General features: G+C 44.0%; 1 protein-coding gene across 2 annotated transcripts in view; it reads left to right on the forward strand.

Annotated features, from left to right (window-relative positions):
- Positions 1-17,806, forward strand: part of LOC6034614 (serine/arginine repetitive matrix protein 1) — a 31,715-nt gene extending 13,909 nt beyond the window's left edge. For both annotated transcript variants that reach the window (XM_038260280.1, XM_038260279.1), the window contains exons 6-7: positions 6,161-6,676; positions 15,367-17,806. In XM_038260280.1, coding sequence (XP_038116208.1) covers positions 6,161-6,676; positions 15,367-17,053 — 2,203 coding nt within the window. In that variant the 3' untranslated portion in view covers positions 17,054-17,806. The remainder of the gene's footprint in view (positions 1-6,160; positions 6,677-15,366) is intronic.
- Positions 17,807-19,314: the final 1,508 nt, after the last annotated feature.

The following is a 19,314-nucleotide window of genomic DNA, read 5'->3' on the forward strand; positions in this document are numbered from 1 at the left end:
TTCTAAAACGGCTTCTGTTTACTATCCTCCATTTTATTTCGATTTTACTTATTTGATTCTCTTATTTCTCAACGCTTTTCCACTCTATTTTACCAATTGATTCTGCTGTAACAAACTGTCTGCTTTCCCTTAATTTGGCAGCGATGTCAATTTTGTTTATCATGTGCATTTTCTTTATTTATCTATTTGAATAATTTCTCATCTTCCCTGTAAATTGCCCTCATTACAATCTATGCTTGTTTGTTACCTCTATTTATTAACTATTGTTAATTTATTTATCTACTTCATAAATTACTATCTTTCTTTTACTATTGATTCTTTACATAGTATGTTTCCTTCACTGTCCATTGTTTTGAAACTTCACCTTTTTCTTAAGCAAGTGAGGTTCGAACCCTTACTCAATTTATGGAATGATTAAAGGATTAACACAAATACTACTATTGTACTTTTGCTAATTTTTTATAAAATGCTTAGGACCAGAAAATTGTAACAAAACACCGCGACAAAAGAAATAAATAGCAACAGATAAACACGACTCAACAATAGGGAAGATTTCAGGAGAAAACAATACACAGTAAAATAAGAATTAGTTTTTGAATTCAAACTAAAAATAAAACAGCTTATACTTACATCAAACCCTACGTAATGTACCACCCCCGGCCGAGTTAAAATGCGTAACCGGAAAAGAAGGTGTGCATGCCTGGCACGAACACTCAAAGCGTGTTCTAGCGTGCTGCTCGTACTGACTCAGAGCAAGGGTGAGATGTAGGTGTAAGGGCAGTGCGTGTTCGTCGGGAACCTGGTGCATAAGATCGGTCAAGGCCCGTTCTTACACTGAAAATTGCGAATTGCGAACAACATGTAGAGGAAATTATTGTGTGTTTGCTAGGTTAAAGATTTTGATCTATTTCTTCCAAATTATTTTGCAAATCTGTCGATAGAAACTTGCTTGCTCACTTTTTACTGAGCTTTTTACATTATTTCAGTTTAAGACGCTTTTTGGAAGGCCCTGTTATAAAAATTTAAAAGGTTTTACAAAAATATTTCAGCGAACACGCCAACTCGTCTTGGAATCATGAAACGGCCAAGCGCTCAATGAAAATCTAGCGCGCGCTGAAAATACTCCCAAGCAACGCATCCAAAAAATACACTGAAAGCCTTCTAATTTGTACACGCTGGACGGTATGAATGTGGTAGTTCAGGGTGTGCATGAAAGCTTTTGGACAGTCGACATAAAGGCAGAGCAGGGAGAGAGCAAAGTGCAAAGAGGAGAGAGAAAACTCCATATTTTGCTCTCTCCCTGCTCGCGTTTCGGCTCGCGCGCTTTTATGTCGACTGTCCAAAAGCTTTCATGCACACCCTGAACTACCACATTCATACCGTCCAGCGTGTACAAATTAGAAGGCTTTCAGTGTATTTTTTGGATGCGTTGCTTGGGAACTCGTGCAAGGAGAATCCGGACAGGTTGGCGACTGCATGGGAGTATTTTCAACGCGCGTTAGATTTTCATTGAGCGCTTGGCCGTTTCATGATTCCAAGACGAGTTGGTGTGTTCGTTCAATTATTTTAATGAACATATTTCAATTTCAATTCAATTCAATTGGTGTTTATTAGAATTTAACAGTTCTGCTCCAGGATGTTACATTTGCAATTCAGAGATTTGGAGAACCTTTCAACTGAGATCAATACATAAGCCTTTACAGGGAGGGTACATGTTTCTAAGTTTAGATGTTGCTAGCTGCATGCTCTTTTAGGGAAAATAAATTTTGAGAAAAAACCCTAGATCTATGTTTGGCTTAAGACTAATATCACAGTTGTTGACGGAGGAGTGCTTCGATGAGCGGATTCGTTGACATCCCACAGGAAGTCCTGAAGGTTCTCGTTGCTTTTTCGATGCTTGCGTCGATGGTGTCGACGCCGGCCAGCTCGTGTAGATCGTCGGTCGGGTACCACGGGTCCAAGTTGTGCACCATCTTGAGCAGCTTGTTCTGCTTCACCTGGAGTCGCTTACGGTGCGATTTGGCGCAGTTGCCCCAGACCGCAGCAGCGTAGGTCAGCATTGGACGGATGATGCACTTGACCACGAGCGACTTGTTCTTGATGCTCAGCTTCGACCGCCGATTCAGCAGGGAGTAGAGCGCCTTGGTGGAACGATCCACCTTCTCGATGATGTTGTTCACGTGCTTGTCGTACTTCAGCTTCTTGTCGTGCACCACACCCAGGTACCTGACCTCGTCGTCCCACGTCGCAGGCTGGCCGTTGACGCTGATCGATCTGCGGGGAAGGTGCCGAGCAGCACGCCTCCTGGTGAAGAAGATGGACTGGGTTTTCCCAGCGTTCAGCTTGATGCGCCACTTCCGCTGAAACTCCTCGAGGTTGTTCTGTGCCGCTTGTAGGTGGGTGACGACGATCTTCGGGTCCTTATCCGATGCCAAGTATGCAGTGTCATCCGCAAAGAATGCGTACGACACTCCATCGATCATCGGCACGTCGGAGGTTAGGATGTTGTAGAGAGTCGGGCTCAGCACTGATCCTTGGGGCACGCCGAAGGGGATGTTGTGGACGGAGGATCGCTCGCCATTCACCGTCACCGTAAACGACCGATTCGTCAGGAACGACTCGACGATCTTGACCAGGAACGGCTGGAGGTTCGAGCGGAAGAGCTTGTAGACCACGGCGTCCTGCCACACGGAGTCGTAGGCCTTTTCGACGTCGAGAAGGATCATGCCGGTCGACTTCCCCGCCAGGAAACCGCGCTTCACCATCTCCGAGATACGGGCGAGTTGGTGCACCGTTGAGTGCCCCGTCTTGAAGCCGAACTGCTCGTGTGGGATGAGTTGCTCCGTCTCCAGGTGACGGTTTATCCGGGCGAGGATCACCCGTTCCAGGAGTTTGCTCAGGCTGCTCAAAAGGCTGATCGGGCGGTAGTTACCTGGATTGGTTATGTTCTTGTTCGCCTTTGGGATGGCGATCACGTTTGCGTGCTTCCAACGAGCCGGAAAGTAGCCCAAGGCCAGGCAAGCGTTGAAGATTTTGGTCAGGACGACCAACCCTTTTCTTGGCAGCTGCTTGAGGCACGTATTCCGGATTCCGTCTTGCCCAGGAGACTTCCGGTTTTTGAGCGTGCGGATGATCGCCTTGACCTCTTTCGGCTTGACAAGGGCGGCCGGAGGCACGGGAGGAGTTGTCGCTCGGATGTGGCCAAGCGCGTTCTCCACAGCGGCCGATGTTTCGGGATCACCTGGTTGCTCATTGTTGTGGGCAGCGGCGAACGCACTTGCGAGCGCTTCGGCTTTCGCTGAAGGGCTCGCTACAAGGTCTCCGTTGACGTTCAGCGGGGGGCTGTACTTGACCGTGTTCCGGAGGTTGCGGGTAAGCTTCCAGAACTTGTTGCTGCCGTTGTCCAGCGTCCTTAGCAAGGAGCCGAAATTTTTGTAGCGGTGCTCGGCGCTTTTGGTGCTGATGACGTTGTTCAAGTGGGTCACCACCGCTCCGATGAGCGGGTCCCGTCTTCGGATGAACTGTCTACGCCGCACGTTCCTCAGCCGGATTAGCAGCTTCAGCTCGTCGGGGATGTCCTTTTTCTGAGGTAGGATCCTACGCGAAGGGATAGCGGCTTCCTCAGCTGCTTTGAGGATGGCGGTGAACTTGTCGATGGCGTCGTCGATTTTCTTCGAGCGATCTAGAGTGTTGATCCAGCTAGCGTTGAGGTCGACCTCCCGCTCGATCGAGCGAGCAAAAGTGCTCCAGTTCGCTCTGTCGAAGCATCGGACGAGTCTTCCAGCCGGGGCGACTGGAACATCAACGTCGATCGTAAAGGTGACCGGCAGATGGTCCGACGACAGTTCAACGTGCGTTATCGGCTTCGACATCGGCACCTGGTTGTTTGAGATGACCAGGTCCAACGTGGAAGGCCTCCCTCGTCCAGCGGGGCAGCGGGTGGGAGTATCCGGAGCGTGGATGTAGATGTCCTTGGACTCGTACTCTTGGTGCAGGATTTGCCCTGCTTTGTTGGCCCTGGCACAGTTCCACATCCTATGTCGCGCGTTCAGGTCACCCACCAGGAAGAATGGCCCATCGATACTGCTGAGCTGGCGGATATCGCGTCGGAGCTGGCTGAGCGTTGCCCTGCGAGGAGAACCGGGGTAGTAGACGGCAAAGATGTTAACTGGTGCCGGGTCCGTCTTGACTGTGATCCCAACAGACTCGATTGCACGGGTTGAGGTTTCCAGCTTGGAGAAGTTGATGCCGTTTCGCACCAGAAGTGCCACTCCTCCCCCTCGAGCAGCATCCGGCGAGTTACGGTCCGCGCGAACGATGGTGTAGTTTTCGTGGTACACCGAGTTGTTGAGCTGCAGCCAGGTCTCCGTGATTGCAGCGATGTCGATTTCGTGAGCTTCGAGGAAGTGGAAAAATTCCACAACCTTGTTGCGGATGGAACGGCAGTTCCAATTCATCACCTTCAGCGAGCTAAGGTTGGCCATTATAAACAAATTTGATGATGAGCTCGCTGAGGGCGAGGAATTGCATGGCCTTCGATTGGCACTTCGAAAGCCTAGTGAAGAGTTCACTGGCTAGGCACATGAACTCCTCGACGGTGAACAAGGTTGACGACTCGGGCTGGCCCTGCACGGCTTGCGAATACGAGAGCCCAGGATTCGCGATGCTGCCGAGCAGCTGGCTCAAGTCACCACCCGGTGGCCTGGGAACAGGCGCAGGAACTGCAGACACCTTCGGAAGGTTGCTTCTGCCGGCGGGACTCGTCTTCTTCTTGGCCTTCAAGTCCTGCAGGTACTTGAGGCGGGTGGGGCAACCCTTGTAGTTCGCTGTGTGGTTTTGGTTGCAGTTAGCACAACGGATTTGCGAACGGTCGTCGTTGACCACAACGTCGGCACGCGCGGGGAGTGCGCATGCGGTCGTCTGGTGGCGCTCACCACACTTCACGCACTTGGCCTCCAGATGGCAGTTTCTCATCCCGTGGCCGTATTGCTGGCACCGGAAACACTGAACGACGTCCGACTTCTTCTTGGAGTAGTGCCTCCAACGGACGATCACGTTGAACAGCGCCTTGATTTGTTGCAGCTCCTGAAGTTTCACGGTTCCCTTCTCAAACTGCAGCAGGTACAGCGCGTAATCGCCGTGCTTCGATTTCCCCAACTGGCGTACACTTGTGGGACGAAGAAACACATCTTCGAGTTCCCGCCTGACGTCTTCTACCGGAAACACTGGTAATCCGGAAAGGACGATTTTCACCGGGGTTTCGTCACTGGTCCCGTGGGTGTAGAACTGGACATTTGCCTGCTTCAAAATACTCACCACAGAAGTAAAGTGGGATTTAGTCGACACCCTGATCTGGATGTACCCTTTGTTTACCCGCAGGTGGTAATCGTCGGCGCCCAGCTGGGTTGTTGACATCAGTCGGTTAAGCGCTGGGACACTGGAACCGTGGACGAAGATTGGCGGACATCTCACCTTGGCGGGCGCGGGAGACACATTTTTCACAACTTTACCGGTGGCATTACCACTAGCAGCACCATCACCAGCGGGCAAAATATCACCACCGCCGCCATTGTTGACATCCTCCTGCTCGTCGCCGGAGATGTCGAAGTCCAGCATCTCGAACTGATTCGCCGTCGGGAATCCCCCGGAGGACCCCCCGGGTTGGGTCAGTGGCCGATGTTCGTTCAGCTGTTCCGAAATCGATGAGATACCGCCGGTCGAATTTCTTCGGTGGCGTCTCGAAGATGGCGGCGTCATCACTTTTTCCTTCTGCTGTTTGCGGGCCTTCTTGTAGTCCACCCGCTGCAGGATCTGCGATGCACTGTCCCGGCCGGAATCGCCTTCGCCGGGCAGCGGCGGCGGCTTGGGCTGCTTTCGTTTCCCCAGGGTGCTGGTGAACACACCGGGAGCACCAATAAATTAACTTTTCGCGAGAGCTAGGATTTGACGACGATGTTTACACGTCGACGGTGACAGCTCGAATGAACATATTTCAATTCTTCCTTCATATTAGGAATCAAAATGACCACCTCTCCTATGAACAGGTTGAACAGTTGGACGCGACGCCTCTGATCCCAATATCTCGAACTGATTATGCCAAATAGCCCTGGGATATCATTTTCGAAAAAGTTTTTACCCTTGCATTTTTGCACCTTTTCAGAGACCGCAAGGCGCGCTCCCGTTCGCGTCGCTCGCCCAGCTCGTCGTCGTCCCGCTCTTCGTCCAGCCGCAGCCGCAGCGGTGGCGATCGCAAGAAGAAACCCACCGCTGGCGCGGCCAAGAAACGCAACGGAAAATCCCGCAGCCGGAGCCGCAGTCGGGCGCGTGGTGGCACTTCCCGCTCGCGGTCTCATTCGCGCAGCAGCCGGTCCACGTCGCGACCGGCGAAGAACGATGACTTTGAGATCCAGAAGAAGGAGAACAGCATCCAGAAGAAGCGCCACTACCGGACCAACAAGGAGTCGTCGGATTCGGAGTCGGACCGGGGACCGGCGAGGAAATCGGACCGGGGTCGCGATCGTCGGTCGCTCTCGCGAGGCGGTCGCCGGAATGGTTCCCGCGGACGGAAGGATCGTTCGAGGTCGCGCAATCGTTCGCGGTCCAGGAACCGGTCCCGGTCGAGGAAGCGCTACTCCCGTTCACCACGTGGCGGCGACAGAGGAGGTCGCTCAAATCGGTACGTATGCGGCCGGTTTCAAACTGGTTCGCTTTGTTTTTGTTTGTTTTCTGTTGGTTTTTTGATTGCATTTCTCTGCGTGCGCGCTCAGCCGCGCCATCGAGCACAACCTCCACATTTCCTCTGTACCTCTCTCTCAACCTCTCAACCTCTATCATAAGTTTCACACCCGCTCTCCGATTGTGGACCCACATTTGATCTTGCTCCTCGTTTTTCTTTCTCTCGAAAGACCCTTTCACTTTCCTCAGTTAGAAAAGAAAATGCAGAACTTTGCAGAAGCTGTAGTGATGATGACAGTTGCCACCGTTGGCCCGTGGTCCGTCCGTTCCGGTGCTCAACGGACGACGTTCAGCAGACTCGTTCATTTCACGAGCTCATCCCTGCTGACTGGCCGTGGCGTTGGCTTTCGTGCTTTGGCCTTCAGCGGTGGGTGAACCGTCATCGGACGAGCGGACCTTGAAACTATCCGAACTCCATTGAAGGTGAAACCTTAAACTGCCAAGGGGGGGAACCGAACATCGATTGCAGCAAAGGCGTGCGAGGTCTTTGATGACACCAAAATAAACACACACGATGACTACGACGCCGATCATCATCAGTCCAGCACCCCGGAAATGGCCAGAGATGCAACCACCGAAAATCCGAAAAACAAACCAACCAATCAACCAACCACACAATCTTGTATCACAATCACACTACCACTGCTATGTGTGTGTGTGTGCCCTCAACTACTCAACTCAACTCATCCCGAATGGTGGCCGACGCGACGGATGCCCGCACGCCCGACCCGGCCCAGCCCCGTCGTCTTCGTCCCTCTGAGTTCTGATGGTTCTGAGTTTCGAAATACATTACATTTCTTTCTACCCGAGGTAGGCTCAGCAGTAAGTTGGAAGAATTCTCCTTTATTTTTTTCGTTTTCTTATTGTTTAACCTTTTAAAAATTGCAACAAAATAGCGCAACACCATTGTTTCAGTTTAGTTGAGAGCCCACCGAGAGAGCCGGAAGAGTAAGATGAGTCGATTCAGTAGCTATAGCGGTCACGCCGGCATGTGGAGAGGCCACGGATGGAGTATGATCGGTTGTGGGAAAATAGTCACTTAAATGCAGAGACTTCCGCAACACAAAATCGGAAAAAATTACGACAATTCATGGGGAAACATACGATTCGAAGTCCTTAATCTTTAACAAAACAAGTTCCGACTCAAAACTTCTGAGTGAAAACCTTAATTCTATATTAAATTTTCAAAAGGTCCTACCTGCATGGGGAACCCATGACTCATAGAACCCTTTGAAAATTTAATCTAGAATTTAAATTGAACGAACCTTTTTGTGAAACTCGCTTGTGTTTTTTTTGCATTTTTGATTTGTCTGAATTATTGTTAGAGCTTATAGATGACCAAAGAAGCAATTTTTCGTCACTGATACAAATCTTCCTCAATTTTGAAGGAGTTCATACAAAAATGCTATCAAAATTTTTACAAATCGGTATTATTAAAAATTGAAAATAATTAAGGAAGAAAAAGTTTATGTGGCCCCCCCCCCTCCTTAAAAATTGGTCCGAAAAATCCGAAAAAAAAATTAGCATGTTTGGGTTGGATTAAAAGTATTTTGAATTTTTATGAAATTCCAATGTACAGCACCACAAAAACTTTTTTTTTGCAAAAATATAAAATTTCGTCAATACTTAGGTATTTTGGAAAAAGGGTGACGAGCGGGAATTCCCGGAAAAAAAATCCCGGGAAATCGATCATTTTTGGACCTCTCGATTCCCGGGAAATTTGGTCGAGACTCCCGGGAAATTTTATTCTTATAAATATGAAAACCAAATTATATAAACTAATCAGAAAACCATTTGAAAAAATCGAAATTGTCCAGAACATTGAGTGTTCAATGATCGATATTTAAGTTCGAATAAACCAATGCTTTTATAATCTTATTTAGAAAGTGTAAATTTTAACTTGTCAAAAATTCCAATAACTATAATTAATAGGGTGGGTAAGGATTTTGAAAAGTTCTCAGATCAAGTTCTGGTGTGGTTCCCCTTGTAGGTCATACCCATAGGGACCCTCACCCCAAATTTCAGCTCATTTGTTTGAAAACTGGCTTGTCTCAAGCGAGTTCAAGTTTACATGGGATTTACTATGGGAAATTTTGGATTTTCGTTCATTCGCTCCTACAGGCCTGGGGAAAACATGTAGAAACTTCTAGGATGGCCAGAAATGAGCGGAATCGTCTGGAGAACAACTTTCTCTAAGAGACCAGGTCGATTCGTTCAACCCCCATCGAGCTCAACGGCAATACATCGGGGGTTTTCGGAACCAACGGTTTTCCCCAGAAAAGCATTAAATTTTCCTTAGCATGCTATGAATGCTTGATGAACACCGCGACACCTCATGTCAAACAGCTAACACGTGGACTAGCATCTCCTATAAAAAATTACTTTTTATTACTTTTTGAACTATAGAATTATCATTTATGGTGATCCTCATACTATTTAGCTGTATTCTAAACCTCCAAATAAGAAAAAAACTGTTTTGGTGCAAATTGTACAATCACGTGTTAGCTGTTTGACATGAGACGTCGCGGTGTTCATCAAGCATTCATAGCATGCTAAGGAAAATTTAATGCTTTTCTGGGGAAAACCGTTGGTTCCGAAAACCCCGGATGTATTGCCGTTGAGCTCGATAGGGGTTGAACGAATCGACCTGGTCTCTTAGGGAAAGTTGTTCTCCAGACGATTCCGCTCATTTCTGGCCATCCTAGAAGTTTCTACATGTTTTCCCCAGGCCTGTAGGAGCGAATGAACGAAAATCCAAAATTTCCCATAGTAAATCCCATGTAAACTTGAACTCGCTTGAGACAAGCCAGTTTTCAACCAAATGAGCTGAAATTTGGGGTGAGGGTCCCTATGGGTATGACCTACAAGGGGAACCACACCAGAACTTGATCTGAGAACTTTTCAAAATCCGTACCCACCCTAAAATTAAGTGTAAACAAAAGTTACATTGAAGCATACTTTGCAGGTACACCCCAGAAATGAAAAACTCAAGTTTTTTTTTTAAATATTATTCCAATTTATTATTTCTAAGAAGGAAAAGCATTTTAAAAATAAGTTCATTTTCTATATCATCTCTCGAGCATAGCAAACCTTATAATTTTGTTTTTTTTTATTCTAAGTAAGTTAATTTCGCTGTATCAAGGTAATTTCCTTTTTGATGTCAATAGTAGTATTGGGCATCAACCTCAATTTTAAATAACATTTTGGAAAAATAACTCTGCAACTCTTTGTAATGTTTAGGTCCGCCAATTGTTAAAATTCTGGTTTTCCGGATAACTGTTAATATTTCTTCATTTAATATTTACAGTTGGACCAAGAAGGAAAAACAATTTAAAATTGTTGTTTTGAGTCGTTATTTATAAAATTGCAAAAAAAAGATACTGGGAAATTATATATTAGCTAATTTTAAATTTTTAAAAATCTAATAACAAGTTCATGCAAAAAGCTTCAGAATTCAGAAAAAAAAAATCAAAATGTAGAACTGTGAACTATAAAACGAGGCTACTTAAATTAACGTTTCATTGAATAAGTTAGAATTAATTGTAACTGAATTAGTTTATAACATAACATGAGTTATAAAACGTCCATTATGAAAGGGTGGTTTCTTTTAATTAATTACTCCAAAGTGTTGAGTTTGACGGTCCAAAACGTTCTGATTTTATTATGATCGAAAAGTCCCCCAGAGCCTCACACACGAGGTACTGAGGTTTTGTTTACAAAGCATTAATCGAGCTACTTGCTTTAATCGCGGCGAGGTAAACGAAGTTTAGCTTTGTTCGCAGTTTGGGTTACTGTTGTCGGCTGTGCTGACGATGTTGGTGGCGTCGATCAATTATGCGGAAAGCAATTTCCGTAACTCATGTTACTGAACAAATTTATTACATTTCTGTTAAATTATTGGCACTATTGCAAACTCCCGGGTCCCGGCAATTCCCGGGAAATAGCAAAATACAACTCTCGATTCCCGGGAAATTGAAAATCTCGAGAATCGTCACCCTCTATTGGAAACTAACGATTGCAAAACAACTGGGCAGGTGTAAAATGCATTTTTAAACAATTTGTTCATTCAAATGTTGAAACCATGGCTCGTAAACTCAATGTTTAAACTTTTTTTTTGCCTAAATCTAGAAAAGGTGAAATTGCGAAATTTTGAATAAGAAAAAAAAATCATTTAGAATTTTTTTTATACAAACAAAAAAACTAAATTTCAGATATTCTTAAATTCAAGAATAAAAACAAAAATTGACGTTCCAAAACATACAAATTTGAACAATTCAAAAAACAAAAAAAAATTAAAACGGTACAGGTATTTAATATTTTCAAATTCAACATTGTTGTTGTTGTTTGTTCATTTATTTAAGGCAGTTTTAACCAACTTGGACATTCGCTGCCTCTCATAAAGAATTATAACAATATAACCTAATTCTAACGTGTGTTAATCCTATTTAGTTGATCGTTCTGTGAATTGTTTGTTGGTGCTCGTCCAGTGGTCAGACTGCCGGTCGAAACCGACTCCACTCGCTGTCGTCGAGGCTGCCGCCGCGCGTTACCGAGCAGCGTCTCCTTCGCTGGGCCTAATGGGCCATCTCTTTCTTTCTCTTAGGGAACAGGGGGCTGTGCCGCCTTTGTGCGTCCTCTTCCATCGGTTAAATTCAACATTACAAATTCAAAAATGCCTCAATTAGAAAAATAGAAAAAACAGATATTTGGAAACTGGAAAACATAAAAATTCAAAAATCCAGGGATATGATTCCCGACCGGGTTCGATTCCCGACCGGTCTCCTTGAAATTATCCGATTATAATTGAACTTTGAATATGAACAAAAAACGCATGGAATCAGGTGGGATTCGAACTCACACCTTTGGATTGGTAGTCAGATGCTCTAGCCACTCGGTCACCGAGGGGTTGACACCCCTTAAGTGAATTAATCCGTAGTGGTGAAATAATGTCACAAGGTCATTTACTATATAATACAACAATCCCTTTCCCCACGATTCCCCTACACACACTACACACCATATTTATAAATAACTCGAAGTGGTTGGTACGGTATGTCCTCACTTCTTCTTCTTCCCCTGATGATTCCATGAAATGTGGGTTCCGTTCATAGAATCTGTCTCTTGCGGTTAATGCAACGCAGTAGGCCGGGCCGCTTTAGTGAGTGTAATACATTTCGGGGGTTCTCGAAAGTACTGCAATCATTAATAATGACAAGAAAGAACTTGAGGCGTAATCTAACCATAAGTTCTTCCCGGATGCTTTCTTCGGACTGGCTGCGCTTGTGTTCGATTAGATTAGATTAGATTAGAAATCCAGGGATATGAAAAATTATATACAGTTCTCTCTTGATTAGCCGAAGTCTTCGCCCGAAATTTCACTCTGGATAATCGAATCACGAACATTTTTTTTTCTCAAAATTTTAGTCTTGCACCTAAAGTATGACTCCAAAAATGCTCCAAAACTATCTAATTTTATGTAATATAAGTTGGCGACATAAATATCGGAATTTGAGAATACAATAATTTAAAGGAGGTATTCGACTATGGCAAACAAACAAGCAAACTCGTTTTATGTGCCTGCATTTGTTTACAGAAATGGCAGCCAACATATATTGCTTTGTTTGCGAGTTTGTCTGCAAGTTTGGCAAACTGTTAAACACGACAAAGTTTTGTTTGTTTGTTTGACATAGTCTAATACCTCCATAAGAAATTAGGAATCTAAGAATTTTAGAAATTAAAAATTTTGGAATTGTAGAAATTTTGCATTTTATAATTTTGACTTAAAAAAATGAATTCTTAAATAAAGGACTATGCAAATTTTCGAATTTTTAAACTTTTGAAATAGAGTTTTTTAGTTTTTAAATATTTTTAATTTTTGAATAACTTTACTGAACTTGTTTTCCACTTTTTAAATTATTTTATATGCGTTTGTGTTTTTTATGGGTAGTTTCAGGCTGATTCTATAAACTCGAATTATGTTTTCCCTATCTACAGTCATCCCACATATTCGGAACACCCACAAATTCGGAACACTTTTGTGATAATTTATCAATAACATGGCAAATGCAGCTTTTCTGTCGACCCTACTATTTTTAGGACCTTCATTTGGATATTCTCTTGCTATTTCACTAGTAAAATTAGTACTTTTTGAACAAAAAACCTAATTTCAAGACTATTTTATCCAGAGCAGCAAAACACTGCCTTCAAATTGCCTGTTCCATAATTGTGGGATGTTATTGTGCCTCCCACAATTGTGGAACACCTGAATTTAACTGATATTTTCACAAAAAAGTTATCAGACCACTTATAAAACATCACTTAGCTTGAGTTTCGTTGGTTTCTGTGCGAGAAGTTATTATTTTGTAAAAATTATGTACTCATGGAGAGAACCAAAGTTTGTTTACATCCGTAAGACAAAAGTGTTCCGAATTTGTGGATTTCAAGGGTCAAAGTTTTTCTTCAAAAACTTGATATAAAAGTTAAAATTTGCTGTTGTTCGATACATCATTCGAAAGATCTCAAGAAAAGCTTTCAAATGAAGGTAAAAGCGAATCATTAAGTTCAATTTTCGATTTGCTATGATTTTTTGAGCTTTGGCCGATCTGTAAACCGTTCCGAATATGTGGGATGACTGTACCGCTTTTCATAATTTTACCGCAATTTTTCGATCTTTTTTAGTGTTTTTCACATTTTTTAATATAAACTTTTAAGCTATGGTGTCGCAATAACGTGTGTGATTTAAAAAGAATGAAATATTAGTAAAAAACACGGCCAAAGTTGACCACAGAAATAAATGGCTAAAGGAGCTAATATACTACGGCAAACAAACAAACAAACTCGCACTTTTTGACAGTTTGCCAGTTCGCCTGCTTTGGATTTGTAAGTACAAACGTTAGCCTGCATATATTTTGCCTTGTTTGCGAGTTTGCCGCAAGCAAGTTTGCGAATTTGGTAAACTGTCAAACACGAAAAAGTGCGAGTTTGTTTGTTTATTTGCGGTAGTGTATTGACTCCTTAAGTCACATAAAACATGTAAAATCATCAAAATTAAGATTTTGTTAAAATTGAAAAGTTCTTCTTTCCAATGCTGTTTAGATCCAAAATAGGTTGAAAATTTGATTTTTAGCGAATTTTGATGTCTGTCCTTAAAACACAAATTTTATTTTTTTTCGATAGATCACATCTGACAAAGCTTATAAATTTGTAAGAATGATCTTATGATGCGAAATAGCTTCTTTGGTCATAGAGAAAAAAATTTGGTCACATCAAAAATACAAAAATAAAAATCTAAAAATCAAATGAAAAAATAAGATTTATAGAAGTAAAGATTTGAAAATATAGATATTAAATGTTAGGCAGTTTCAGATAAGTATATTTTTTTATGTTTCGTTTAGGATTTACTGCAATTTAAACGGAATTGATTACATAACATAAAAAAAAAACATTTGTTTCTACAGGTTATTTAGTATTTCAGTATGGTTTTTTTTAACTAAAAAAATATATTCGGGTACCACTAAATCTAAAGAAAAACTGTCTTTTGCAATGTAAAATAAAAAAAACGTTACTTAATCCACCTTTAGGTGGTTGGTGCCTTCCTCATATTCATAAAGTCAATACATTCAGTAAAAATAGCAACATTCCCCCTTAACATGTTTAACAAATCAACTTTATTACTCATTTCTTTTGATATGGTTCGCAAACCATCAATATTTCTGGCTCATCGGCAAGGTCTGATAAAAAAACCTATCCAACGATAGTTCGCATGGAAGATTCAGACAATATTTTTATCACAATATCTGAAATCAAACCTCCAAAAAGTGTATAAATAACACTTAAGTGTCAATAACTTTTGATAGGATTGTCAGATCCTTGATGTTTTAGGCTCATTTGAAAGGTCATCTCGGTTATCTAACTAACGATGGGTCGCATGATGGACCCGGACATCATTTTCATTGAAATATCTGAGATCCGGCCTCCAAAAAGTGTATAAATAACACTTAAGTGCTAATAACTTTTGATAGGGTTATCAGATCTTCAATGTTTTGGGCTCATTGGAAAGGTCTTGTTAATACCTTTCTGAAAATATATAACATGACAGGGTTTCTTACAAAAACCACCCTTTTTACAATCTTCCGGACATACGCCAAAATCGTTTTTAGCATAACTTTTGAAGTACTTTACTAAACTTCATAATTTTCAATAGGGACTTATGGGACCCCAAGACGAATCGAATGAGACCAAAACGGTCCAAATCGGTTAAGCCAGTGCTGAGATAATCGAGTGCATATTTTTGGTGCACAGACCCACATCCCTACACACACACACACACACACAGACATTTGCTCAGAATTTGATTCTGAGTCGATAGGTATACGTGAAGGTGGGTCTACGAGGTCAAATTAAGAAGTTCGTTTTTCGAGTGATTTTATAGCCTTTCCTCAGTAAGGTGAGGAAGGCAAAAACTATTCATCTTCTCCTTTTTATAGGTCTACAGAGAGGTAACATGTGTGCGTTCAAAAAATCTATCCTGATTTCACATATTATAATTTCCCAATGAGAGATTCCCCATAACCTTGTCCCAACGCCCCATCGCTAATCGAAAATTTCCCCCCGTTTGCTCTTTCGTTACAGCGGCGGAGGCGGTCGCGCGGCTGAACCGAGAAGAAGTCGCGAACGTCGTCGCTCTCCGGCAGCAGCACCGGCTCCCCGAGATGATCGCCGCGGTGGTGGTGGCGGCGGCGGCCGTGGAAATGATCGGGACAGCCGAGGCAACCGCGGCGAAGGAGGTCGCGACTTTGGTGGGAGTGCTCGTCGTGCCGATAGTCCTCCGCCAGCGGGTCGAGAATTCAACCGGCGGGCTTCACCACCGCGTGGAGAGAGACAGCAGCAGCAGCAACAACAGCAACCAGCACCGGTGCAGCAACAACAACAGATGCAGCAGCAGCAGCCGCCCATGAGACCGCCGGCGTCCCGGTTCGACGATAGGCGTGGCCTCGTGGACAATGGTGGGGATGGAAGGAAGCGGGATAACACGCTGGATTCCGGGGAGTTTTGGGATGACGGGGGTAGCGCTCCGATGCTGTCGCAGATTAAGCCTGGAAGGGAGAAGAAGTCTTCGTCGGAGGTGGCACCGGTTGAGGAGTCCAGAAGGTCCTCGAAAAAGCATGAAGCAGCAGCCGGCAAGAAGGTCGAAGCTAGTCGGAGAGAGGTTGTGGCCAAGGCGGAGGAGAAGAAACCGATTATTCGGGCGAAATACAGCAGAAGTCTGTCCCGAACTCCGTCACCGTTCCTGAAGTCACACGAACGGGGCGCCGGGTCCACAAACAACGTGGCTGCTCCGGTGGCCGTGGCGGCGGCTCCGCAAAAGGAAGAAAAAGTTGCGGGCAAGTCTGCGGCTGCGGCACCAGCTGCGAATAGCAAGCCAAAAGCGAAGTCCAGCAGCAAGAAGGACTCGAGTGACAGCGATAGTTCCGACAGCAGCAGCGAATCAGAGGATGAGAAATCCTCGCGCAACAACAAGAAAAAGCTAAAGAAGAAGCAGTCGTCGTCGTCGAAAAAGCGACGCCACTCGTCGTCATCCAGCGAGGATGACTCTTCGGAGGACAGTGAGGACGAACCGCCCAAGAAGCCTGCCAAGTCAGATGCGGCTCAGGAAGATCGCAAAAAGTCCGCTGCAGCTGCCGCCAGGATCGAGAAGGAAAAGGAGCGCGAAAAGGAGAAGGAACGCGCGGAACGTGAAAAGGCGGAAAAAGAAGCTGCGGCTGCGGCCGCCGCCGCGGCAGCAACTGCAGCAGCAGCCGCCAAAGCGCGCGAAGAAAACAACAAAAAACGAAAGCGTACTATCAGTGGCGAATCGAAAACCGTCGAAGACAAGAAGCAACCCGCCGCGTCCAAGGAAGTCGCCGTCAAGTCGAAAAAGGTAGAAAAGCCGGCCGCAGTCTCATCGTCGTCCTCGAGCGACTCCGAGGCGGAACGGGCCAAGAAGAAGCGACGCAAGGACAAAAAGAAGCGCGTGGCGGCCGCCTCGGACGGCAGTTCCTCCGACTCGGACAGTGCCGCAAAGAAAAAGAAACACAAAAAACACAAGAAGCATGTCAAGAAGCACAAGAAACACAAGAAGCATAAGAAGAGCGGCAAGGGCAAGCCGTCCCGGGGGGACAGCAGCAGCTCGTCCGACGACGACGACGAACACGACGATGAGCAGAAGAAGCCGCAGCGAACGACGAAGGGAGGCGTCGTGGTCAACGACGACCTGGAGAAGCAGCTGCGCGAGCGTGCCCTCAAATCGATGAAGAAGCAGCAGAGCATCTCCGACTGAGACCGGTATCGGGGGGTCTCCCGCGAGCGGCACCATCCGCCGCCAACGCCGGGGCCCTCGAGATCCTACGGTAAGCAAAAATTTTATCATTAAAACTAGCTGATTAAGATCCTCCGTAGTACCACGATTCAGAGCGTAATGGTATCATGTTGTATCGAGCATACAATTGTAATATTTCATAGTTGCAAATCCATTCTGGATGTGGATTGCTTACATAAATTAGACTTTTAAGCGCTATTTCGATTACTTTCAATAAACAGTTGAAAAAAATTTAGTTGTGTAAGCAAAACAATTCTATTGAGAATAACAAAAACAGCACTTCTGTTTGACACTTTACGAAGAATGGACTTGCAAGTATGTTTATTATTTAAGTGATTAAGTCTTACTGATTAAAAATAGATATTGTTCAAGTACACACACAATCACAAACTTTGTTTTAATTCAATAAAGTCACAATGAATTAGCGTAAGTTGAATCTTTTCAGTTCCTTCCCAATTTCACAAACCCAATTAAGTTATACTTGCTTTTTTTTTGTAATTTAATTTCGATGTGTTCTGGGATGATATCTGTTGCAGTGTAATGCAATTTAAGGTGTTATTAACATCTTACTTGTTCATAAACTGACGATATCGCAAATACCGACGAAAGATCATTGAGAAAAATAACCTGTCTTTGAACACATACACATAAAGTACACATTATTGGGCTAAACAGTATGATATTGATCAAGTAATAAAGTAAAATTCAAGCAAATGAAAATAGTTTTCAACTGCGAATCAATCCGAAATTCATCTTTTTTTTTGGGAAGAAAAACAATCATCAAGATTTCCTACATAACTGGCCAATATTAACGCAATTGAACAAATCGATGCCTCTGTGCTCTCTTGTACTAAGCTTGATGGTTTTTCTATCTAGTTAGCTTAAGAGAGCTCAGAGACATCAAAATAAGTTGAAATAGCCATAGGATGTTGTTCTGGTGAGCGATAAAAAAAACCTGATGTGTGTGGTTTTCTTGGTCTTAATCTCTAAATTGAAGGTTTCAAATGTACAATCGATGAAGCAAAACAGAGCTGGTAAGGTATAGTCTTGTTGATCATAGTAATCCTTGATTTATGTAGATATACGGTAGAAGGTTGAAATACTAAATAAACTGTCATTCCAATTCTGTACGTCGAGTTAAACAGACGCCTTTCCTTGCAAGAGATCTAATCTCTTTCTCAATCAACAACAGATACCACGAATGAAGCAATTTGTACTATGGGTATATCCATCACTCGTGATTTTTTTTTTCTACTGAAAAAAGAAAATTCAATGAGCAAATGGCTGAATAATTGTACTTCACTTCACACGAGGGAAAATGGAAACAAGGGATATGAAAAAGGACCGAGAGAAAAGGGAAAAGCCAAAAGAGAAAGAGAGAGACAAGAGACCGCTGAAGAAACAAATAAATTTAGTCTTGTTGAGGAGCTGCAAACGGCAAGTTGGATTTGTGACTTTAGTCCGAAAGATGCCAAAATGCGAAAAAATAAAAAAGTGGGATTTTTTTAACACCAGCACTCTTGACCGTGATACACTTCGTTTCTTTGCGCTCGTGGTTGAATCATACCATGTAAGTAGTTCATAATGAGAGTTTATGAAAAAACATTCGATTAAAACGTTTGCCAAAAGTTCCTCTAATTTTGGCATGGGCAATAACCGACAAATGATACAGAACCGATCCTGCCAAGCGGATGCTATCGCAGCCAGCCAGAAGATTAGAGAAAAAAGTGGGAGACGATTGACAGCAGCTATTCAAATTAAAAAAAGAGTTAATTTGCATAATGAAGTCCGTACCAGGAGTGAGTAATCTAAGAATGTCGAGCCTTGGTGAAACATTATGCCTTTGGGCTGCCTATGTGTCGGGCGCAACCACCGATTCCTTGACGTATTCAGGTGAAACCGATGGAAGTCATCTGACAACGACGCGGAGTTGCCGCTCGCTTCGTTTCCCGTGGGTATAGAACTGCACTTTGTAGGTCATCAAGTGGGCCCGCGCGGTTTCAAAACGGTCCTCGGAGATCCACAGCAATTTGATCCCAAACGGAGTCAGCTTGTAACTTGGCCTGGTTGTGCATGACAACTCATATTCTTTACCACCAGAGGTGGTGGTTTATTGGCCACTGGAACCGGTGGGTCGCTTCCTTTCCAGGCTGGGTTACCATTGTTGTTGTTGTTGTCTACCAGTGGGCTGAACTTGTTGTTGTTGCGCCTGGTGGCGATTC

This window comes from Culex quinquefasciatus, chromosome 3 (assembly GCF_015732765.1).
Source record: "Culex quinquefasciatus strain JHB chromosome 3, VPISU_Cqui_1.0_pri_paternal, whole genome shotgun sequence".
NCBI lineage: Eukaryota > Metazoa > Arthropoda > Insecta > Diptera > Culicidae > Culex > Culex quinquefasciatus.